We start from the raw sequence: 26,498 nt of genomic DNA, 5'->3' as shown, positions 1-26,498 counted from the left end.
GAAGAATCACACACACATTACTTCACTGATGTACCTCTATAGCTCTTTCCACAACTGTGTGGCCATGCAGTCACAGAATCAGAGCCAAACACCACACACAGCTGATCTGAGGACTGCATTTCCCATGGATGCAGAGATGTGTTTTCCAGGTTCCAACCACCACTTCCAAACCACAGCTGCAGAAGTGACAAGAACTGCAGTTTGTGAGAATGCAGTCACTGAGGAGACCCCTGCAACATTTCATCACAACAGTGTGACAAGCTGATCAGGTAGTGCCACTCTTTTACACCAGCACACAATGCAACTACTCGTTACAACAAACCGCTGCACAACTTCACTGCCATCATGAAAAAGTACTGTGTCTTTGGCGAGTGACAGTGCACCAGGCAGCCACACATCAAATGACTCTTCAACAGATTCCACCGTGGTATTAAAGCTACAGTGAAGGAGTACTGCAACTGAGAATGGCCCAACAAACTCGACATGCTTTGTGTAAGGCAATGAATCTGCTTGGCAAACTATGTAGATATTCCTGCTGATTTTCTAATGGGTTCCAACACTTCAGAATGGTCACTCTATCAGAAGTATGTGTGATGAAAAGGTGAATGTGTTGCCAGACAGCTTTGCTGTCAGTTTCAACTCACCTGAAACTTCTGTGGACCTTGAACTCATCCATACAGTAACAACTAATCTCTTGTTGATAGGGAAGATGGACACAAGAATCAACTGGTAACACCAGATGAGGATGAAGATTCTCTTAGCCAGGCCAGGAAGGTCTGTGGACTTGATGGAGTCACCTTCTCCTTATGCAGCTCTGGTAGATTGCTGCCATACACCTGGTGTCTGTCTTTAACCAGATTTTATGTACTGCTTGCTTACAGCTGCCCAGAAATGTGCTGTGATAATGGTGGTTCCTAATCTGGGCCATAACTTCCAGGTGATTAGTAGTTACTGGCCCATCAGCTTCCTCCAAGTCCCCTCAAAAATCTTACAGAGGATTCACTTATGAAACTTCATTCTGGATTCACTTATGTATTGCAACATATCAAAGGAGATATCTTAAAACCAAAGGAGCAGTTTGGGTTTTGTAGAGAACATTCAACTGAGCAACAACTCCTTAGAGGCCCTTGATGCTCTGGAATATAAATATTTCGGAGCAGTGTCCTTGGACACTTCCAAGGCATTCAACAGCATGTTGCCTCAGTGGCCTCCTTTACAAACTCCTATGCAGAGGGTGTCAGTGCCACATGTCCCCTCTTCCAAAGCTACATGGCCAACTGGAAAACCCATGTTTGGTCCCATGGCTTAGTCTCCACAGCATGATGTGTCTGTGCAGGTGTATCTCAAGGCCTCGTCCTTTGAGACGCTATACATGGCAGACACCCCGGAAACTGATTGCATACAGCTCACACTGTATGCTGGCGACTCAGTGTTCTTGCTCAGAATGTCTTCACACCATATGCAATGTCACCTCCCAACATGCCTGTGATTACATCACTGTCTGGGTTGTCTAGCAGCAGCTTAGGCTCAGTGTTGTCAAGGCGTAGTGTAGTGCCTGACAATCACGCATTGTTCTATGTTGATGCCAGTCTACATGAGGAGCAACACTGTTCCTTAGAGCGACACAGCATGTTTTCCTGGTGTCGCTCTTGACAAACATCTGATGTGGCACCAGCACATCACAGACTTGCACCATAAAGGTATCAAATGCCTCATTGCCTTGTACCTGGTGATGAACAACAGCTATACCCTACCATCGCACCTTGCCAGTACTTTGTACAAGTCACTGCTGTGCTCCATGCTAGAGTAGCAGTGGTGGTCTGGGATAATGAAGTTTAAACTCACATTAAGAAGCTCCAAAGAGCCCAGAACAAGATGCCGTGCTTGGCACTGCACACCGCACATGAATTCCCATGGGATGTAGTGCACTAGATGGTTGGTGTCCCATGACTGAAAGAATACTTTGAGCACATTGCCTGCAACTTCTACGTGAAGACATCGGTATCTATGAACAGGAAGATCTGGGTGCTTGGCGGAAAAAGCCAGTGTCCAGCATCCAACAGATGGCCATACCTTCTAAATGGTTGAGGCAGTGATAATTTGTGTGTTACAAGTTACTCTGTGGCAGCAGGCTCAGATATCATGTCCAGTTGGGTGTACGCTGGTCCTGAATGTATGTTTGGCTTTCTGTTTACTGCAGAAACATTACATAAGGCAAGAGGAAAATACATCATTTCATTTGAGGTGTGTTATTAGACTAATGTGAATAGGATGAATTTGTACTGATTTGGTACCCTATTGAGGGCTACCAATAGGAAATCATATGTCTGGTAACACTTGACAGATGTTACAGAAAATAAGGTGCTAAGTTGTATTTCTTTCCAGTTTACTAATTTCGAAAGTTAAGACATTCATACAGAGAAAATACTTGGATGTAGTAATGTAGGCATATGTTTCCATTGAGGACTGTAAATTACATAATTTTGCTCATCAGGTCCCCATTCCCCCCCCCCCCCCCCCCCTTTCACACCACACCAAAATAATGAAAAAATTATATTCTGACTAAATAGCTTTACTTAAAAATCTAAAGTTCATAAATAAAATAATAATGGTCCATGGACTAAGTCAATAGAGGAGTTTCATAACTTTGTTCCTTGGAAAATAATACATTTTTATTTCTGAGGATAATCTAAAGGGGGCTCTGCTACATGGCATTATTTTCTGTGAGTAAGCAGCTATGTTCATATTAATGTAAATGTGAAGTCAAAGCAGCTGTTTCATGCTTATCATAGTGGAGCAATGGAAACTGTGATTGATTAAAACAACCATAATGATGAGCTTTGAAAGAGCAGTTCTCTAACACTAAATATGTTGTGTTTTGCATATTCACTCAGTCATTAAAACTTGACTATTTGTTTCAGGGTTGAAAAATTCCCACCTTTACCAATAACCTCCACAAAATGACTTAGAACTTGAAATCTGTGTTGTTTTCTACAGAAGTTTATGAAACATAGGAAAAAGAGAATTTTATTTTGTAGTAATTATGTTTTACCTAGAACCTTCAGTACTTATTTTAAATAGCCCATGTTTCAGGTTCCAAATAAATCCTAGTAATAACGTGCAAATGGGTAGTATTTCACTGATGAGAGTGAAATTTTTATGCAGGATTGGTTTTCCTTATAACCCTTCCCAACCCCCCCCCCCTCACCCCACCTCCCTCCCCCTTTATCCTGCCCCCTCCCTCCCAGTTCATTTATACAGATTCTCTTCTTCAAATGTCATCAGTTGAGGTAACAGTACAGTGCTGCTACTGTGGTTGAGATCTGCTGGCTCAAATTCCAGTCTGATCACCTGACTCTAGGTTTTTTATGGTGTGCAGGAATAAGTCTACACAAGTCTCATGATGGTTTTATTCATTGAGTGCCACAGTTGATTCTCTACTTTTTCTCATCAAATCTGTCTTTGCTTTTAATGAATCTTCAGTTAGGTGTCAGGTAATACTAATTTAAGAAAGAAAGAAAAAAGTGAAAAAGCTAAATTAATGGAATATATGGCTCCGATAACTGTCCTTGCTGTAAAATCTGAAAATACTCTTCTGCCAATGAGCAGTTCCTGGAGTGTCCTCATCATTGGACCCTTGTCCACAACTACAGTAGCGTACTGGAAGCAAAATGAAAGTTTGTAGTGTTTATAAATTGTGAAACTGTTTACTTACACTAAAATTATCATTTGGAAGTTTCCTGTATCCTGCGATATGGTGATCAGATGTTGCTGGTAAACGCCTCATTATCTAATACCTGAGCATTACTTGATTTGTTAATAAATATGACAGGTGAAGACAGTTAAATTTATAAGGAAGACAAACCACTAATCTATAGAACAGATAACACACTCATGAAAAGCTTCCAGAATATTAAATTAAAGTAATTCTCATTCTCTTTCAGATTTATTTGCAGTTACAGAATTGTAGTGAATATTGATTTTTTTGAGAGTGAACCTTATCTTTCAGGTGAGATGGGCCACATCTGCATTTTATGAAGATTGTGCAGACACACACATGACAAAAAAGACTGACGAACAATCAAGTTACAGCAAGAATAATCCAGCAGAACAGTTAAAGTTATCTGAGCAGACTGGGAATAGTAGAAATTCAACCCCAAAGCTGCCACTTCGAAATAAGAAAACTGAGTTTGTCACAGTTGAAAAAAGCTTTGATCCTGTATGCGAGAAAGATTTAGCATTATCAAAGAAAAGATTGGAACCTCTCCAACAATGGTTTTATGCAATAGAAATATCATCCAAGGTAATGTTATTATAAATAAAGTGTGAGAATTGTTGGATGATAGGCATGTATGCACACTTCATTAAACGATTTTCTGTTCGCGTACTTACATGATGCCTTTTCACACTGCATTGTTTGACCTATCATTGTTTTGCTGAAACCACTTAGTTACTGTATTGCCTTGTTTTATGTTATGGGGAAATATTGTAGCACTTATTTCTGTCTGCAGTTACTGTTTGCCATCAAGATATATAATTTTTCCAAAGTATGTCTTTCGTATGTAAAACTGTAACTTTAGTAATAGTGCCATATCATTTAATGTTTGGGTGACCTGAAAACCTTTTGTCTGTTCAGTTTCACAGTTCCACAGTTCCACAGTATTTCTAACTTTTATGTTTACAGTTGTTGGCACACATTTTTGGATACTTTGCTAAACTGAAGAAGACACAGTCCCTAATGATTCCTTTGGATTTTATGTGCTTCCATAGACATGAAAACTAATACAAAAAGGTCTTTAGTGACATCAGTTGCTCAATTTAGGTTAAACTGATATAATAATAAGTTGTTATTGTGGTGGTGGCGGTGACGATGTTTTTTAACTCCTTGGACTATATGTGGCTCACCTCACATAATAGAGCATTTCTCATGTCCATACCTCTTTCATTTATGTGTAACACACATTATATTATTCTGCCAGTTTCACTTTCACTGTGTTCCATCCATCTGGAGTTTGTTAATATTCTTGCACTTACTAAATGACTTCCAGCCAAAACAAACTGCTCATCTTTATGAGATGTATGTCCTCCATTAGTGTAACTTGTAAATTAACCCAGACTTATAAGCACTACTGGAAAATGCCTTATGAATGTTTTATAAGCCACTTGCTTGATGGGTAAATTATAGTTCCTTAGAAGTCTGCCAATGAAACTGTATGGGTTCTGTCTTTCTGAAAACTGGTTTTGTGTGTCATTACTCAATATTTATGCTTCTAGATATTTAACCATTGTGGCTGTTTCCAATTAGAGATTGCCAAACATGTAATCAAATTGTAATCAGTGTTTTTTCAGTTATGGACAATGTATTATATATGTTTTATGTATTGTGAAAGCAAACTAGGTGAAGTTTGTGGTCAGGGCCAATACCATGCTATGCTATGCAATGATAAATGTATACTACTGGCCATTAAAATAGTAACACCATGAAGATGGCATACAGCAACCATCAAATTCGCATGAAGTGTACTAAATGTGAGGATATTTACAAAGCAGATTTATTTATATACCTTGATGCTCCAGCCCCTAGATGACCAAATGGACTGTACAGATTAGGATGCAAGTGATTTGCATTTGAACATAACTGTACAGTCTAGGTAGGAGAAATGCCATCAGCATTATGTATATAAGGAAAGAAGACACAGCCAGTTTTTCATTCAGAAATCACACTTCATTGTTGATCATTTGTTAAAAGATTGTGGTATGTCTTGTTTGAGAAACATCTAAAAATACATGTCGGAATTCAGTAGTAGCAAGATTGTGGTCTTTCAAGACTGCAGTTTATTGTTTTGCAATGTTGCTTCTCAGATTGGGGTCTTGTGAATGTTGTACATATACGGGTTTGGTGGGCTCCGAAGTTTCATTCTTGATGCCATGCAGGATCACAGTGGCACCATGAGACTGTCACCTGAGAGGACACTCAGCTGTGCAGGATTGTCCAGTCATCTCACATACCTTGAGTTACAGAATGAACTTGTTTGCAGCAAGACATTTATCCACGTGGACAGTGTGTTATCTGAAGCACCATGGACTGTTAGCAATACGATCACTGTTGCAGCTTCCCTTGATGTGGTAGCAGAGAGAAGTGCACAGTCAATACGTTGTCCAAGGACAAAGCTGAACACAGAAGTGCCACTATGTAATCCTTTCAGACTAGTTCCGGTTGTGCTTACAGCATTACAGTGATCGTATTCGTGTGTGGAGCCTCAGAGGAAAACAAACACTGCCCCATTGCTTTTATCATCATATGGACCCAGCACCCAGAGTGATAGTATGGAGTGCCATTTGGATACAACACAGTTCATATAGCTGAAAATTTGGACAGAATATTGTCCACACTGTCCTGACCTACCTTGATCCAGAGTGTATTCAACTCTTGCCCTGCCCTGCATGTTCTGCAGACCTCCCACTCATTGGAAACTTCTAGTTTTGAGTTTCCAGGAGACTGACATGCCACCACTCTCTGACTACTATGAGTGATGAACTCTTACATAGTGTTGAAGCAACATCATGTACCTGTATTTGTCATCTGAGATCATTTCGACTTCATGCCCAGCTGGGTTAGAACCATTGTTTGTTAGAGGGGTCGCAGCTCTGTGTACCAAAGTGTGCACCATGTATATCCCTAAATCACCTACAAATTTAATAGTGCATTCTTTTTACTATACTGAATACACACAATAAATAAAATTTCTTTATGTTTTCTCTCTTCCCTGGAGTTGCAATTTTAATGGCTAGCAGTGTAGTTCTTGACTGCAGAATTTTTCAGACATGCTTCTTTTATGCAATATGTCATACTTATTTAATAAAGCTTTTTTCTAAGGTCTTTGTGTGGTTGTTTTTATGTTGTTAACTTTTTGCAGTAAGTTTATTTTGTGCAGATGCTCATTGATCAAGCTGTTGGTCAAAATTTTGTACATGTTTCAATTTCAGAGTCAATACACAAGTTTAGAACACAGTCTCAAACACACGTATTCGCTATTGCTTAGAAAACATAGCCCGGTCATGTTTAAGTTTGTTTGTCTAAATGTGAAAGTTGGCGAAATAAATTTTTAGAACAATCATAATACATTTGCAGAAGAACCGAATATTGCTGCTCCTTGGGCCGGACGGCTGTGGCAAGACGGCAGCTGTGAAGGTTTTAGCAAAAGAAAAACAGATGGAAATAGTGGAATGGTCAGAACCAGACTTCATTCCAGGAGTAGATGGTAAAATTCTCTCTAGCTCTTTCTTTCTGTCTCACACAAGTATTCTAAATGATATTTAGGGCATGTATAACATTATATTTCATCATTCTATGGTTTTTTTTCTACAGTTTCTTACAAGGTGAAGAATACTGTGCTAATTAAAGTAAACATTTATAATATAGTAGTAAGTCTCATTTTATCTTGTTTAATCATAGACTTTTGGAAAAATTATGTTGTTTCTTGTCTAGGATATACTCCACAGTTTGATGTGAATAACTTAAAGACCTTTCTTTGTCGTGCTGGAAGATACTCGAACTCAAAAAAATTGATAGTTGTCGAAGACCTTCCCCTTTCTGTGCTTACTGCAAAGGGTGACTTAACTACTGTGATTCAGTAAGTAATATTTTCAACATACATATTAGCTTCAGTTTGGGTTTATGAAAATACACTGCTGGATAAAAATGCAAAGTCCACTAGGAGGACAAAGTTTATTGACAAGTGATGTGACAGGTAGATGGTTGTTGCGGGAGTATATAACAAATTCAGACCAAATGAAACTTGCATGTCACAGTAAGGAGTGCCCAAACACTTGCATCAATAAGCACTGTACACCCCCAAGGTGACAATGCAGGTGTGTATTCTTGAATGTAAATGATCATAAAGGTGCCCTAGTCTTTCAGTGCTCTGTCACATCCTTCTTGCAGTATCATATCTCCCATCTCATTTTCATCTACATTATCTTCCCTTTCTATTATATTGTTTTCAAGTTCATCTCCCTTGTACAGACCCACTCTATACTCCTTTCACCCCTCAGCTTTCCCTTCTTTGTTTAGTACAGGTTTTCCATCATAACACATGATATTCATACAGCTGCTTCTTTTTTCTCTAAAGGTCTCTTTTATTTCACTGTAGGCAGTATCTATTTTTCCTCTAGTGAAATATGCTTCTAAAACCTTATATTTTACCTCTAACCATTCCCAATTTGTTCAGTTTTAATCTACAGTTCATAACCAATTAATTGTTGTCAAAGTCCACATCTGCCCTTGGAAATGTCTTATAATTTAAAATCTGGTTTCGAAATACAGAGTGACGCACATAAAACCGGCCCGAACCGGAATGCGAACACGCGTAAGTAGCATTACTAGCTTGTCAGTTTCTGTGCCACCTTCCAACAGCAGTAGCATGTGAGTAGTTCGTACAGAAAGTAGTCATTATAAACTGTGTCTTCGTTGTCATGCCTTACTCCATTGAAGAACATGTGTTCATTGTTGAAGAATATGTGCGGTCTGAATCCATTATAGTTGTTCGTGGCACTTTTCATGAAAAGTTTTCAGAAAGTAATATTCCTGCAAAATCAACGATTCAGGATCTAGTGAGAATGCGGTGTTCGACAGGCAGTGTTGTTAATTCAAAGGGAAATAAGGCACAGACTGTGCGTACACCTAAAGTTGTGGCAAACGTGACGGCACACATTGAAAGAAGTCCCTACAAGTCAATAACGATGATTATCACAGCAATGTGGAATATCTCACAGGTCATGTCAATGCATCCTTCATGGCTTAAAAATGAAACCTTACTGTATGAGTGGTGTTCAGCAAATAAAAGAAGTGGATAAGGGTAAGCGTACACATTACTGTAATTGGTTGCTGGAAAATGTTGCTGGCAGACATCTTGATCCGTTCCTCCTTTTTTCGACGGATGAAGTTTGGTTTCATCTGTCAGATTATGTTAATTCACAAAACACAAGACACTGGGCTACAGAGAATCCCTGTGGGATGATGCAAAAGCTATTACAAGATTTAAAAATTGATGTATGGTATGCTGTATCTGGTAACAGAATTATCAGGCCATTGTTCTTCAACTAAACTGTCAACACACATATTTACTTGCAACTTAACAATGAATTTTCGGCTATGTTAACTCCGAACGAAAAATGTTGTGCATATTTCCAGCAAGATGGGGCAAATTCTTATATGTCGGATTTGTCCTTAGCTCGTATACATACTGATTTTAGAGAAGAGAGGACCATTAGTAAGGGCTTGTGGTCACCCCGCTCTCCTGACTTGTCACTAAGTGACTTTCACCTTTGGGGATTTCTAAAGCCTAGAGTCTATCGCAACAATCGCAGAGCACATGACACATTAAAAAATAACATATGTGAAGAAATTTCGAACATTCCTCAAAGAGTACTGTTCTCCTTAACATGCTTCGATGTGCACAATTTTGCTTGGATGTTGGCAGAGAACATTTTGAACAAAGACTTTCTAAAGTATCTGGCACTTCCTAAAGTATCCTTATTAAACTAACAAAAGTAAATCTGTTACTTAAACTTTTAGTTACATAGTTATTAATGAAACTGTACAATAAAAATGCAAGAAAGTGATGATGTACGTTGATTTTATTCATTCATATTCCTTTCAGCGCAGGGGCTGGCTTTATGTGTGCCACTCTGTATCTGTCTTACCATTATGTAATCAGTTTGAAACCTTCCAATGTAGATCAAGCATAGATGATCAGTACTCAGCACTTTGCTGCTTTGGTGTCCTGTAAGAAAATTTCATAGAGAAGTCTGTCTTACAGTAAAGTTCAGTTTTTCTCATTATAAAGTTCACAAGGTTTGTCAGCATTGTATTTCTTTAACTGGTCTGGTTGACATTTATGAATTATATTCTTGACACTCCTAACTTTGTACTAATTTTCTCTCATTTTGCAACTTTTAATTAACTAAAACTATTGCAATACCATATTTCTTTGGTTTGTGCCTCATTCCTGTTGTTGACGTGTGTAATCAAATAGGTGATTAAATGTGAAAAGTTATTTTGTTAATCTTGTATTTGTGTATACTGTATTTGCAGAGCTAGGTTGAGACTCATTACTGATACATTTTTCTATCAGTGTTAACTTGATGACCTTCCTGTTTATGATTTTAGATAGTTTCAACTTAAGTTTAGAACAATATAGGGAAAACACACAGATGTGTATGTCATCTTATTATTCTTCTTTCCAGCAATTATTCAACCACAGGGAAATGTCCACTTGTTATAATAATTTCACATACAGATCGATACTCGGTATTTAATGCCGAGGCTCAGAAGTTATTGGATATGGATGTAATAGTGTGAGTAAACTTTGTCTATATAAAAATTAAATGATGATACTAGTTACATAAAAAACAAATATATATTAGGGAATTCTGAGTGCTGGGCAGCAAATGATATACGTCCCAGACACTGAAATAGTTTTCATATATAATGTCAAATTAGCTATTTTTTTGATATGTTTTAGTCTGTAACCATGCTTGTTGTAATTTTATAGTTCTGTAATGCTTAATACTACTGACATAATCTTCTTTTGCTGGCACTTAAAAATGATTTTTTTTTCGTAATTGTGTTTCATCAAAAAAAGTTAAGCAGGTAATTGGTTCTCATATAATAAAAAGAGATAGATGTCTTATACTGTATTTTTTGATAAAACAGACTATTATGCAAAGCAAAGCTATGCTATATTTTATCTTTGAACAGATTATGAAATGAAAAAGGAACATTACTTGAAGGAAAAAAAAGTTGCGTGTCCCACAGCATCAAAAAACATAAAATGGCTTAGGCCCTCCACGAACCCTCTGGCACTCTTTGAGTGTGACGGGGCATGTTCAGTGCCAACTCATTGCAGGCCTCTTGAGACATATTGTCCCACTCCTCATTGACAGCATTCCTGAGTGCTTCAGTCGTTAATGGAGGGTGCTCCTGTAGAAATCTCTTTTGAGCAAACTCCACACATGCTCTATAAAATTCATATCCAGTGAGCATGTTGGCCATTCTTCAGGTCCCATATCTTGTCAGATATGGACACACACACACACACACACACACACACACACACACACACACACACACACACACACACACACACACACACACAGCGAGCAAGTCTGCAGCTCGTGGTCTAGTGACTAGCGTTGCTACCTCTGGATCACAGGGTCCCGGGTTCGATTTCTGGCTGAGTTGGGGATTTTCTCTGCCCCAGGACTGGGTGTTTGTGCTGTCCTCATAATTTCATCATCACTGTCCTCACCACCACCACCACTCATGACAGTGGATGATTGGATTGTATAAAAATTGGAGTGTGTAAAAATTGGGACTTTGTACGGGTGCTGATGACTGCGTAGTTGAGCGCCCCACAAACCAAACATCATCACACTGCGAGCAAGAGGAGGTGGAGTATTGTTATCCTTTAGAGTGAATCCTTCCCATACAGTCTCTGCAAAACCGCTGACTATGGGTCAGAAAATGTTGTTTTAATATACTGCACCAATCATGTTGCCTTCAGTTGGAACAAGTGGTGCATGGCAGCTATACATGACTCCTGCCCAGAATACAATTGAGCCACCGGATTGTCAGCGACACTCCACAGTCATTGAAGGATGTTTGTGTTCCCCTGTTTGCCTCCATATCCGAATAGAGTTGTCGGCAGGTTGAAAGCCTCTCTGCACTTCATATGTGAACAGTGTTTTGGTTCATTGGTCTCATGTCCAACATTCATGTGCTCCAGTCCATCTTACATGAGCACCTCTGTGATGTGGATGGAGTGATGGTGTCCTGAGAAGTCTTTGGATGTACAACCCCCATCATGAAGTCTGTTGCACACATTTTGGGTACTTACGGTAACCCCTGTGGCTTCTCAAAGCTCATGGCACAGGTTAATCACTGTCTTTTTAGGGTGTCTCCGTGCAGATATCATTACATACTAGCCCTGAGCTGCTGTAGTTTTGCGTGGATGGCCTTCGTGATGTCAGTCTCCTATTGAATGTGTTTGCTGGAACTTTTTCCATGGTCTGGAGACAACACTTTGTTTAGTATGAACAATATTTGCAGTGTCAACTTGTCTCGTATTTTGTCCCATCAGTGTGTTGATTTTGATATGGTCTGCCATGGAGAGGCTGTTCAGAGGCATTGTGCTGCACTACAAGGCGCACGGACAACTGTGCATTCACAAGAACTCAGTTTTGGTGTATTGCATTTGTTTACAAGCCGTGATTGCACGGCCCCTAATGAGGCAGAGTGTCAGAATATGCACACCAACAGATATGCAGCACACAGCTGTTCCTTAGTTCAGACTGAGATGCCCAGCATGACTGTCTCGCTTCTGGTAAAGCACTTTTACATGAATGGTGATTGTTTTCCAGTAGTCCTGCAGAAGTACCAGACATTCGAGGGTATGAAAAAAGGCATTGGTCCAATGTCTGATAAGGGTCTGGAGAAAATGATTACAGAATTCGAAAAAACAGGTTCTTTTGAAGTGCAATGTGGCAGAGGGAAGGAGGTAGTTGATCTGACATCTACTGAAGAAGTGGTCACAGCATTGCAGGATGGGTTGAGCAGTGGTGTGCAAATATGCAGTGGATGGGGAATTGCCCAAAAATTGGACATACTTGCAAGCATTGAGCACAAACCCTATGAAACATCCTGCATTGCTGTCCGTACAAAATAACCCATGTTCAGGAGTTGCCTCATGCTGACCTGCCAGCAAGAAAACATTTGCTCTGGAATTTCTGCTCGCATGGAAGTGGGCAGTGAATAGCCATGGAAGATTCCATAGGCAGATAAAGCCCATTTCCACTTCCAAAGATATGTTCTGAAAACAATGACTGTGTAGTGTGGGCTGACAGCATTGTTTATCATAGGATCGTATTTTTTCAAGCTCAGTTCTGTGGGTCTGTAACCTGTACCATCTCTGGTAGAATGGACAGGGCAGTACTTTCGTAGAGTATCGTCTCATTCCATGAACTTCTCCACTTGCGCAGTACAATGCAGTTGCGCAGTGTTATCCATCAAAATGAAGTTAATGCAACACTGAAAAGCCACATATGGGGGAGGAGTACAGTGTTACAATTAACAGTGTATCAACTTCAAAGATTTGGAGGTCAAACGCCTATGCAATATGATGCATCCCCACACCATAACTCGTGGACCACCAAAATGATAATTTTCGACAATGTTGGTGAGAGCATTAAGTGTTCCCACATCTCATCATATGACAGTACATGCAGGATCACCATTGACTGAATCTGCTGTCATCCGAGAAGCAAATGTGACCCCACTCCACATTGGTCCAGTCTCTATGCTCTTGGCACCATGACAAACAGTGCTGAGACAGGTGTCAATGTAACACAATGTACTGATTGTCAACCAATGAGACTACCTCCGTGTAGTCACCATGCCACTGTGGAGCTTGTGATTGCGTGCCTTGCAACTCTGTTAAATGTGGTTGCAATTGCACCTGCTGTTTGATGTGACCCTCTGTTGCACAATGTAGTGGTCATGTGCTGCTGTAGTTAATGGTGGTTGACCATCTCCTCTCCTTCGGGGAGCCATGCTTGTCGTTCAGAGCACTCCCTATGCACGTGAAATTATGCTGTAAGCAACACCAAACTCCTGGCCTACAGTTGTCACAGTTTGTTCATCTTCGAGTTTCCCTATGATTCTTCCCTTTTGTGAAGTCATTCAAATATCGCCTCAGGACTGTGTTGTGATGGAAAAACCACAGTGAATGTAACTGTTCACTGATTGACACACACACATTTTTTCCATTACTTCAACTGCCTTGTGGTGCCATCCAGCCCCATTTGGTACTCTAGTCCTAATGAGCCCATGCCATGTGACATCCAGCTTTCTGTGCATTACTAGGAGACCTCTTGCAACATGCTTCTGCACAATCATTTCCACATAGTTATAATATTTTATATTACTTCATGTATCTTTTCCTCAAGTTTTAAGAGCAGTGTATTATTTCAAGTAATCTCATTTGAAGAGCTTTTATGATAAAATTGAAAAAAAAGAAAGATTGAAGAAATATCGTATAAAACATGATATGTTTTGGAATGTTGTAATTGGCCAAGTACTTATTTATGTTCATTACACTGGCAACGTGTTTTTTTGCAGTGCTTCTCCAGACAGCTTCTTATCTCTCTGAGAACATGCTACACATTAATTTTATGTTTGTTTCCCTATTTTGTGTATCGTGCGTTTAAACAAAATGGCTCACAGTCAATTATCTTGAAGAATTGCATGTTTTACATAATGTTAGAGATTTCTTATCTCTGTAGAATCTAAGCAATTTAGAAATCATTAAACATTGCCCTCTCATATTACTAGCTTGCAAATGTTTCACTAACATCATTAGAGCTACACTGAAAGCTAACTCCCTCCACTACATTGTTGTTGTTTCTAAACTGCCCCATATTATGATTGCTGGTGTACCAAATTGACAAGAAATTACTTTTGCTGTTGTCCATCACTGAGGTTAGATATTTGCTTCTCTCATCAGTACATGTGACAATCTTAGTAGTGTGTTTCTCGGTTATCATATGTACATTTTGATTCCTCTTCTTCTAATATCGTGCTACTCCAGCAATATAGAAACCAACCTGGAGAGTGAATGTGATAATATTTGTATAGCAGATAGTTACAGTGGTCATGATTTCAGAAGTTGTGTCACACACATCACATGGGGTTGGCAGTTAGTCTGCTGCAGGAAATAATTGCTGGGCCCTGAGGCTGAAATCAATAGTCTGTATCTTGTTGTTGAAGCCTGTTTTTGCTGATCCTCAAATAGGAGTTACCTCAGTTTCAGGGCCTTTGCTTTGCAGTGGCACTCTGACTGTGTGTGTTGGGTTTATTACAATTTTGGCTTTTTTCATTGGTACTAGTTTGAATCCACAGTACTTCCAGTCATATCATTTGATCATTAGTTCCACACTATGTTTCTGGCCAATGGTAATGCTCTCCGCATCTGTGGCATTTGATAAGCCACATACGACTTTTGGATTACACCAAATTGCAAGCACCTCAGGGAGTGCAGTCTGTTGTTGGCTAGGTGTGGGTTTGACAAACTCGTGGTTCAGAGCTGGGGATTAGTAAGTGCCAGGAGTCCTTCATAAACGTGTACTTTGGTATGCTTCAGTGACCACTGTGAGGTACAGTTGTAGAATGTGGCGCATCACAGGGAATGGGGATCTTGGCTCTAACCACCCGTATCCTGAGGATGGTACAAACGGGAAACAGTGCAGTTGTTGTTGTAATGCGGAAATGGCATACTTTATCTTATGTCCAAAATAGTGTTGTTGCCACTAAGGTTAGGGTATACTGTTCCTGAGGTATACTGCCCCTAGGAAAATGGTGCTGTGTGAAACTGGCACCAAGCCAACTGCAGTGCACCACAGACCATACATGACAGATGAACAATGGCTGTGGAGGTGTGTAAGGGCAAATAGACATGCAACTGTTGAGCAAATAACCACCCAGATGAACCATGGGGGATACCAAGAGTGTCTCTTGAATGACAATATTCAGTGAACATTGCTATGTATGAGCTTCTGCAGCAGGCCCCTGGTTCATGCACCCATGCTGGCTGCTTTTCATCAGCGATGAAGGCTGGAATTTGAATACTAATACAGGAACTTGACAGCCAAAGAGTGACAACAGGTGGACTTTTCAGGTAATCATGTTTTATGCTCCATTGGACAGGTGTCCATTGGCATGTACGGCATGAAATGTCTGAAAGTAAATACCCTGCAACAATCATTGGAAGGGTCCAAGCCAGTAGAAGAAGAAGCATCACAGTTTGTGGAATGTTTTCGTGGCATTTTCTGGATGATCTTATCGCTCTTGAACACATAATGAAGCAACATGAGTATGCATCTATCCTGGGGGGCCATTCTTATATGCAGTTGGACGATGGCGTCTACGAGGAGGACAATGTGAAGTGTTGCACAGCTTGCAGTGTATTTGCTTGGTTCAAAGAGCACCAGGATGAGTTCACCGTACTACTTGGACCGTCAAAGTTGCTGGATCTATGCCCAATCAAGAATCTGTGTGACTACCTCAATCAGGCTGTTCGTGCCATTGGTCCTCAACTGAGGAACCTCTAGTCGACATGGCTCCACGTCCATGTCAGACCTTCCAGAAACTCATTTACTGTCTTTCCACATGTCTCACAGCTGTCCATGCAGCGAAAGGTGGTTATTCAGGCTTTTGGCAGGTGGCCAGTCACATTAATGTGATTGTATGGTGTAAAAGTGGATGCACAGAACAATCAAAAAATCCAACAATGACAATGAAGCCAAACAGGACCCATCTGTTGAGGTAATGGAGTATGAAGCCTATTGGAAGAACCAATGAGTCCCTCCTCTGAACCCTCAGCTACCATGTACCTACAACCATAGCAGCAAGAAAAGTCAGCTGTAGAAAAACTTCACTGATAAAATGGATTCCTTACTACAGTCGAACCTGAATGGGTTCAGGATTCGTGTGGAGGAACTGAGAGTTCTGCCATAAGGCCAACTTGTATGCCTGCATGTGCAAGAGACTCATTTTCAACCATCTTATTGCCTAGCTCCCCCATTCATACTTCCTTTTGGGGCCTAATTCAAGTAATGTGATGTTGAGATCGGTAACCCCCTACCGATGGGGTTGAACTGTTGAGATCTGTGACCACCTGCCCATGGGGTTGAGCTATTGAGAACCTCATTTCTTCAGCAGTATTACGTCTTCTGATCACAGGACACAGCAGAGCGTGCACACTTCAGCACTGCTACAGGGCTATTCTCTGCCTTAGGTCTCACAAATATGGTCTTCTGCCCTCGCCAGTACTGTTCAGTGGGAGGTGGTTGGTAATCTTCAATCCAGTGACCTCATCAAAATCTCTTAATGCCCAGAGCTACACTGCTGAGGTACTGCAATCTTATGTTCAACTTTTCAAAGGTATGGTTGACTCGGACAACTACTTTACAAACGATGACTCACATTGAGCTGCTGCTGTTGATAAATCTGTTGCAAAAGATGATGTGCACCTGTGGACAGGCTAGAAATGTTTCTGAATATGAGTCCTTTAGATCATATATGGGGTTCTACAAGGAGACAAACTACAGCCAACCAGCCATCATCCAGGACTCTTCCTTACAAAAATTTAAGTCTTTCTTAGGAATGACATTGACTGTCCATAGATGTCTGGAATCATTTCATAGAGTACATGCCACTTAGTTATGAAGTTGCATTGCAATTAGAGATTAACGGATTATTGCTGTGGAAGAGATTGTGTGGTTTTAACTTTTTTTAAATTGTGTACTCTGGGAAGTTTTGTATACTAAATATCTTGTGCTTGTAAATTATCTTGTTTGCAAGTCTTTTGACATCCTGCTCAAGAGTAATGTTCTTTTATGCTGATTATGTTCAATTTGTATTATGGGACTTTAGATCTTAATGAATGTCGTTTCTGTCTTCAATCCTGTGTATTTTCTGTGGTTCATGGACAGCCTTCCTTGAAAATTGTGCCTAGGTTCTTGTGTTCATAGATAAGTTTTTTGGGACCATAGCTGGAGATGTCCAGTCTGCATTTTCATGGAAATAGCTGACAAGTGCAGATGTATTAAAATTTGTTGTTAAATTATCAATACTCTTTTTATTTAATTATAAAATACATGTGAGCCTCGGTAATTTTTGGTACTAGTTAATTTCAAGACAAATAACTTGTAATGTTTTTTTCAGTCGTGTCAGTGATGAGCTAGAAGTAATTACTTGAAATTGATCAACTTACAGATTCAAAAGAATTACAGATGCATCTATAAAAAAGGCTTTGAATAGAATAATAGGACTGAAAGGCTTACCATGTGAAAAGTATGCTTCTATTGTGTCTCACATAACAGAAATGTCTTGTGGAAATATTCGGAAAGCAATTTCTGAGCTCAAATTCTATGTACCTGGTGAGTGCACTTTTGTTGTTATTGTAACTATAAAAGTCTGTTGTTTGCATGTTTGTAATGACATTGCTCACAGTGTTAATTAATGTTTTATGAAAATAATGAATAGCAAATGATGATATTCTTTATTTCATATAGAGTCAAAATTTGTTGCACCACGCAAAGGTCTATGGAAATTTGAGAAACATTTGGGAAGAAAACCAAGTGACAGAAATGCTGATTTAGAGCTTAAAGAAGATTCAGGAATATTTCATGCTGTGGCTAGAGTACTGTATGCAAAACGTGAGTATTTTATGCCAAAAGTGTTCTAGGTGATTATGAATATAGCAGTGTACTTGGTTGATATTATCATTTAAATAATGATTAAAAACTGTGCATCAAAAACAAATCATTAGTGCATACTTTGCTGAATTACTTCACCTTCTGTAAACCTCCAAAGACTTCCTCCATTCTCCATGAAACACACTGCTCCTGGACACTAATCCTATAAGACTGTTGTCAACCTTTCTGCCAAAACTTGAACCCTTGCTGAAGCTCAAGTACTTTCTGAAGGCCTCAACTGTAGCCGGAAACCTAAGGTCACATATGTTGGACTGGTAAAGGACTTTGTTTCCTTTACTTGTTTTCTGTAGTGGAAACATTTTTTGTCATGCACCTCACTGACAACAGCCAACCAAAATCTCACGCAGAACCTTGTTTAAAACTGTTTCAGTTTCCTTCTAACCATGATCCTCCTCCCCCTTCCAGCCAGTCTAATCTGCCAAGAATTCCTTACTTGCAACTTGGCTTCACCTTCTTTCTCTGAATGCCTTCCCAATGAGTATGTCACTCCTATGGAACATGCAAAACATGCAAGTATTCATAACCTGAAAACCAATCCAGACCTTATCATCCTTTCCATGGTCAAAGGCTCCTTCACTGTGGTTATGAACTGAAGCGACTTAGTTGCTGACGGTTATCGCTAACTTTCCAACAATTTTGCATAAAAACCTTATGACCAAGAACCTATTCCAGAAGTCCAATATCAGTTACAGCAGGTCCCTGCAAAAACCTGACATCTAAAACCATTTCCCTCTTCACACCAGTGCCCCCCATTCTCGCCTCCCCCTACCCCAGATTCCCCCAGTTGCACTCTACCTTTCACCTACTCCCAAACTCTACAAATCCAACACCATAGGTGCCCCTACTTGTCATCCTATTGTGGTTACTTACTGTTCTCCCACGGAACAAACCTCTGCCTTTGTTGACAAACACTTCCAAACACTTGTCCATAACCTGTTGGTAACTATTCATGCATGGAACACTACCTTGCCAAGTGTGTTCCTGATACCACCTAGTTTCTAATCATCCTAGTCAACCACATCCTGATCCACAATTATTTCATTTTTGAAGGCCAAATCTATAAACAATTCCATGGTACTGACATTGGTACTCACATGGCAGCATAACATTTTTGTGATTTGTACTCGTGACAGGAGCAACCTTTGTTCTTTCCTCAATAACCTGAACAGCTACTCACAAATCTGCTTCACTTTGTCCTTCCCAACGCAACAAGACACCGTCCTAAATGTCAATCTCCACATCTAAGATGGCTCCGTAAATGCATGTCCGTATCCGGCACACCAGCAGAAAATACTTGTACAGCTGTCACCTGTCAAAGTCACTTGCTCCCCCCCACCTCTCGCTCCCCCCCACCTCTCGCTCCCCCCCCCCCCCACCTCTCGGCTCCCACCCACCTCTCGGCTCCCACCCACCTCTCGGCTCCCACCCACCTCTCGGCTCCCACCCACCTCTCGGCTCCCACCCACCTCTCGGCTCCCCCCCACCTCTCGGCTCCCCCCCACCTCTCGTCTCCCACCCACCTCTCGGCTCCCCCCCACCTCTCGGCTCCCACCCACCTCTCGGCTCCCCCCCACCTCTCGGCTCCCCCCCACCTCTCGGCTCCCCCCCACCTCTCGGCTCCCCCCCACCTCTCGGCTCCCCCCCACCTCTCGGCTCCCCCCCACCTCTCGGCTCCCCCCCACCTCTCGGCTCCCCCCCACCTCTCGGCTCCCCCCCACCTCTCGGCTCCCCCCCACCTCTCGGCTCCCCCCCACCTCTCGGCTCCCCCCCACCTCTCGGCTCCCCCCCACCTCTCGGCTCCCCCACACCTCTCGGCTCCCCCACACCTCTCGGCTCCCCCACACCTCTCGGCTCCCCCACACCTCTCGGCTCCCCCACACCTCTCGGCTCCCCCACACCTCTCGGCTCCCCCACACCTCTCGGCTCCCCCACACCTCTCGGCTCCCCCACACCTCTCGGCTCCCCCACACCTCTCGGCTCCCCCACACCTCTCGGCTCCCCCACACCTCTCGGCTCCCCCACACCTCTCGGCTCCCCCACACCTCTCGGCTCCCCCACACCTCTCGGCTCCCCCACACCTCTCGGCTCCCCCACACCTCTCGGCTCCCCCCCCCACCTCTCGGCTCCCCCCCCCCACCTCTCGCTCCCTCCCACCTCTCGCTCCCCCCCACCACCACAACCACTCGCTCCCCCCACAACCACTCGCTTCCCCCCACCACCACAACCACTCGCTCCCCCCACAACCACTCGCTTCCCCCCCACCACAACCACTCGCTCCCCCCACAACCACGCGCTCCCCCCCACAACCACTCGCTCCCCCCCCACATCCACTCGCTCCCCCCCACAACCACTCGCTCCCCCCCCCCCCCACAACCACTCGCTCCCCCCACAACCACTCGCTCCCCCCCCCCCCACAACCACTCGCTCCCCCCCACAACCACTCGCTCCCCCCACAACCACTCGCTCCGCCCCCCCCCCCCACAACCACTCGCTCCGCCCCCCCCCCCCACAACCACTCGCTCCCCCCCCACAACCACTCGCTCCCCCCCCCCCCCCCCCCACAACCACTCGCTCCCCCCCCCCCCCCCCACAACCACTCGCTCCCCCCCCCCCCCCCCCCCCACAACCACTCGCTCCCCCCCTCCCCCCCACAACCACTCGCTCCCCCCCTCCCCCCCACAACCACTCGCTCCCCCCCACAACCACTCGCTCCCCCCCTCCCCCCCCACAACCACTCGCTCCCCCCCCTCCCCCCCACAACCACTCGCTCCCCCCCTCCCCCCCACAACCACTCGCTCCCCCCCACAACCACTCGCTCCCCCCCCCCCCCCCCCCCCACAACCACTCGCTCGCCCCCCCACAACCACTCGCTCGCCCCCCCACAACCACTCGCTCGCCCCCCCACAACCACTCGCTCCCCCTCCCCCCCACAACCACTCGCTCCCCCTCCCCCCCCACAACCACTCGCTCCCCCTCCCCCCCACAACCACTCGCTCCCCCTCCCCCCCCACAACCACTCGCTCCCCCTCCCCCCCACAACCACTCGCTCCCCCCCACAACCACTCGCTCCCCCCCCCACAACCACTCGCTCCCCCCCCCCCCCCACAACCACTTGCTCCCCCCCCCCCCCCCCCCCCACAACCACTCGCTCCCACCCCCCCCCCCCCACAACCACTCGCTCCCCCCCCCCCCCCCACAACCACTCGCTCCCCCCCCGCCCCACTCGCTCCGCCCCCACCCCCTGGCTCTACCCCCACCCCCTGGCTCTACCCCCCCCTCCCCCCACTACTCGCTCTGCTCTCCACCACTCGCTCCCCCCACTCTCGATCTGGCTGTTTCAAAATCTGTTCTCTAAGGTTGACATTAGTTACAGTGTACATGATCACATCATGCAACATATCATCTGAATATAAAGCACCACAAGCACATTTGCATTTTCATTCCCATGTCATACTTTGTAAATCTGTTACCCACTTGCAATAAGTTTGTTCTGAACTTTTCTTGCAACAAAAGAATTGGTACCTAGCTGCCACCACATTCACTTGTTGGTCATAATAGTTAGTTAGAGAATCTACAATTTGATCATAGGAAAGGTCACTCGTAGTTGCATTAGGGAACAATTTCTTAATGAAGTGAAAAACTACACTCTCTACTGTTGACGAAAAGTAATATATAGTCTCACAGTATCTGATAGTCTTTGAGGAATGATGTGGGCTTCTTACTGTTGCAACAACTCGAGCCATTCCTATTTTTTTGTTAAAATGATGAAAAGACAGTATGGCACTCGCAGCTGCAGTTGTTGCAGGTAGCTCAGCGTTAGTGGCTTGGTTTGTTAGTAACTGCTGTACTGTATTGAGAAGATTTGGAATCTGCTGCGTCTGAAAGTGAAACATTTGTGTGAGTTGCATTGCATCTATCTCATGCCGCTGAGCAGGGGATGGGAGAGATGGGTTGCTCATTTTGTAATAGGCAAATGCAAAAAACTGACAATGCAAGCAATAAAAATAACCACACTAGCAAAGAAAATTTCTGCAACATCCATTTGCAAACATTGGATAGGAAAAAAAAGATGAGAGACACTATTAAAACATGTAAACACATCCCTGGAAAGAAAAAACAAGGTAGAATTAAGGCACCGGCAAAACACAAAAGTCCATAACAAGAAAAAAAAAAAACTGTGTCAGCTAGCGGCTTTGAATGTGAAACGTGTTGGTGTTTGTTCAGCTCGTCACCAGTCTTTCGTCCAGCCTCGTCGCCAATCTTGTTGTGTCTAAGAATCCTGCATACTCGGTTTACTAGACAAACTATCAAGCAAGTCATATTAATGAGTTTTACTACAACTAATCAAATAAAATACGTAACTTTGGCAATTACACAGGTGAGTCGCAAGCAAAAGGCGACACATGAAATAACCAGTCTTTGCAGTGACTGTTGATCTCTAACTGATAAAAGTCTGTCCTGAACTGCTATCGAAGTTGCTATGGTTGACGCTGCTATCCCAGTGAGATACCACCAGTCGGGACTAGCGCTCGTGTCCAATTCACATAGGGGCCCCTGCTGTTGCGTTGTCCTGGAAGGGGGTTGATCAGCGTGCGTTTGGCTGACTTCTTCTCACAACTTTTTCTTCTCTTTTGTTCCCGACTGGCATGCCGGCGCTTGACTTTATGCCGTAACAAATCCAAACCTCCGTATGTCATGATAATAACATAGGTCTGAATTCTTTTTCCTCATTCTGCATGGTACGGAAATTCAAATAATGTTGTAAGCATTAGCTGATGAGTTTAGTGGACTATGATAAAAGATGTAGACAATGTGACATGGAGGTTTGGGTTGATACGGACAGTGTACATGGATAGCCAAAGTAGTTAACATGTTGCACACATTAAGCAGGAAATCTGGTATCAAGTCCTGGTCCGGCACAAATTTTCATATGTCACTATTGTGTAATAGATCTACACCTAATACAGTAGATATCAAGGTCTTCGCAGTCAGTGAATTAATTTAGAAATATACTTGTAAACTGAAGTTATTTGCCTGTCTACTGCTTAAAACCTATCCAAATCCATGATTTGTATTTAGTTGAGAAGTTTCCAGCATTGTATTAATTTCATGATGAAAAGTTCAGTTATTCCTTGCACTCTTCCAAAAAAATATTTTCATTTAAGAGAACAGCGCTGATGTTGCGTTATTATAAAAAGGCAGTTGTTTGATAAACGGTTAGCTATTATTTCCTATTGTTCCTTTTAATAAACTAGAAAAAATTTATCACTATTGGTAAAATAAGAAAATTTCTTTTTGTTCATACCAACTCTAAAATAAGTGTGTAAAATAAGCACTAGTGTTAAATTTTAGTGTATCAGAAAGATAACTTCATGGAAGTATGCTATTATTAATTACCATCTTAAGTTACTAGTCCTTTCCTGTACAACTTTCTTCCTCTGTACTTTTTTAAATTGAACCAAAAGTGTATGAAGAAGCTTCACGTTTGGAAGCTCTCAACGTAAATGCCACATTATGATGACAGACTCATCTTCAGAATTCTAAGAAATTTGAAAATTTCCTTATCATTGAAGATTGAATTAGACAATGTATTACTCAGTTTGATAACATAGTGTAAGTGAAGGGATGTCCATGTGAAATTTTATTTAAAATAAAGATGATAAATAAACTAGATATCCTGATTTGCACAGAACAGTTGTCAGTGCACCCATAAGTGGAATACTTCACTAAACAAATTGTTTGTGGAAACTATTCTTAGATAAATTTTGCAGTATGTCTACTACATTAAAACTTGCTATTGTGAATCTCTTATTTATGAACCTTTAATAGATAAATTAATAATGTTAGTGACAGGTGACATGAAAAAATCTCAAAGCCAAATTCAGTTATTTGAACTATATTAAATTGTTATTAAACCTATCTTCATAAAGTTTTTCACCAACATATCCATCGTAAATAAATATCTATTGTAGCCCACCTCCTCTTAATCATAAGCTGCACGTTGACCTAATATAAAAAAGACCACCACTTAAATATTATCATCATACTCACCTGCATACTCCTCAAACATTAAGGTGGGCTGTATTGTGTTGACCTTTGGTACTAGAGGCATCTGCAGCGTTTGATTAACAGATGCTTGAAAGTATTGCCAGTAACTTAATGTTCAAGCCATTTGCAAATGATTTGACCTGACTGTAGATGTATAGGGACCTCATGTTTTCATGGTAAGAGTATGCTGACAGTTCAGCAAACTTTCTTGTTTGAAACGGGTGTTATACGGTATTAGTTAAATTTAAACAAATTCCAAAGCTACTTGTTATAAAATGTGTACTGTATGTTGCAGCCATTGATGTGACAGTACTTTGGTCAAACATTTGCAATTACATTTCTCTGCTTGCAAATGCATCTGATGCACCACTTAATTCTTATCTTGTCTGTTTTAAAGGCGCAATTGATTCAGTTCTATTAGGCCATTGCTTTGGCATTTCAGCTATACAGTTCCTAATTAATGAGGCCAGTTATTTCCCCTATTGTGGCAGGGATTGTGGTTTCACACATCTACATCTACAGCTACATCCATACTTTGCAATTCACCATACAGTGTGTGGCGGAGGATACCTCGTACCACAACTAGGATCTTCTCTCCCTGTTCCACTCCCAAACAGAAAGAGGGAAAAATGACTGCCTATATGCCCCTGTACGAACCCTAATCTCTCTTATCTTTGTGGTCTTTCTGCGAAATGTAAGTTGGCAGCAGTAAAATTGTACTGCAGTCAGCCTCAAATGCTGGTTCTCTAAATTTCCTCAGTAGCAATTCACGAAAAGAATGTCTCCTTTCCTCTAGAGACTCCCACCCGAGTTCCTGAAGCATTTCTGTAACACTCGCGTGGTGGTCAAACCTACCAGTAACAAATCTAGCAGCCCGCCACTGAATTGCTTCTATGTCCTCCCTCAATCCAACCTGATAGGGATCCCAAACGCTTGAGCAGTACTCAAGAATAGGTCGTATTAGTGTTTTATAAACAGTCTCTTTTAAAGATTAACCACATCTTCCCAAAATTCTACCAATGAACTGAAGACGACTATCCGCCTTCTCCACAACTGCCATTACATGCTTGTCCCACTTCATATCGTTCTGCAATGTTACACCCAAATATTTAATCGACGTGACTGTGTCGAGCCCTACACTACTTATGGAGTATTCAAACATTACGGGATTCTTTTTCCTATTCATCTGAATTAATTTACATTTATCTATATTTAGAGTTAGCTGCCATTCTTTATACCAATCACAAATCCTGTCCAAGTCACCTTGTATCTTCCTACAGTCACTCAACGACGACACCTTCCCATACACCACATCATCATCAGCAAACAGCCACACATTGCTATCCACACTATCCAAAAGATCATTTATGTAGATAGAAAACAACAGTGGACCTACCACACTTCCCTGGGCCACTCCAGATGATACCCTCACTTCCGATGAACACTCACCATTGAGGACAACGTACTGGGTTCTGTTACTTAAGAAGTATGTTCATAGAAAAATAAGACATTCTTAATACTTTCCACACCAAGTTTTCTGTTGTCTATGCAGATATCTTTTTTCTGGGAGAACCTTTGGTCACGTGCTTCTTCCTGCCACTATACTTTCATGTATGCGTGTGTTACATCCTCTGTCAGTGCTATCAGTTCACTGTTATCTGTAAGTCATTTCTTGCAACAGTGTAATACCTTTTGATCTGAGTCTATCTAAATTACTAACATAACTCTTCTATTGGCTCACTGAGTATGAGGATGAAAGGATTAATAAACATACTGTTGAGTCCTTTTGTAACCCCATTTGTTGTCAATCGCAGTCATTCTTATCTAAAATTGGCTTTCAGATATTTTACAGTGAAATAAATTGGACTTCGAGTACTGCACTGGTTAGTCTTTAAGTTCTTAACCTATTTTACTGTGATGAACCATGTGGTACACTTGTTCACTGCAGTGCAGAGCCATTAATGTCACTTATTTGGGATTTTTAAACAGTCCTGAGGTTTTAAATGCATGGAGCCCACTCCAGTGGAGGCTCTCTACTGGTCCTGTGCCCTGCATGCATCTGCAGGCTCGGGACTGATTGAAAATGCCAAAGAAGTGACCATTATCAGCTGTCC

The 26,498-nt window shown here is 42.1% G+C and overlaps 1 protein-coding gene across 1 annotated transcript in view; it reads left to right on the top strand.

The window, feature by feature from the left end:
- Window positions 1-26,498, top strand: part of LOC126298874 (cell cycle checkpoint protein RAD17) — a 107,554-nt gene that overhangs the window by 26,911 nt on the left and 54,145 nt on the right. The window contains exons 4-9 of the mRNA XM_049990390.1: window positions 4,010-4,303; window positions 7,133-7,262; window positions 7,490-7,634; window positions 10,249-10,359; window positions 17,834-17,997; window positions 18,133-18,276. Of these exons, the coding sequence (XP_049846347.1) occupies window positions 4,010-4,303; window positions 7,133-7,262; window positions 7,490-7,634; window positions 10,249-10,359; window positions 17,834-17,997; window positions 18,133-18,276 (988 nt within the window). The remainder of the gene's footprint in view (window positions 1-4,009; window positions 4,304-7,132; window positions 7,263-7,489; window positions 7,635-10,248; window positions 10,360-17,833; window positions 17,998-18,132; window positions 18,277-26,498) is intronic.

Source organism: Schistocerca gregaria, chromosome X (assembly GCF_023897955.1).
Source record: "Schistocerca gregaria isolate iqSchGreg1 chromosome X, iqSchGreg1.2, whole genome shotgun sequence".
NCBI classification, from domain to species: domain Eukaryota; kingdom Metazoa; phylum Arthropoda; class Insecta; order Orthoptera; family Acrididae; genus Schistocerca; species Schistocerca gregaria.
Note: the sequence above shows the minus strand (reverse complement) of the source record. Positions and strands in the feature narration are given on the sequence as shown.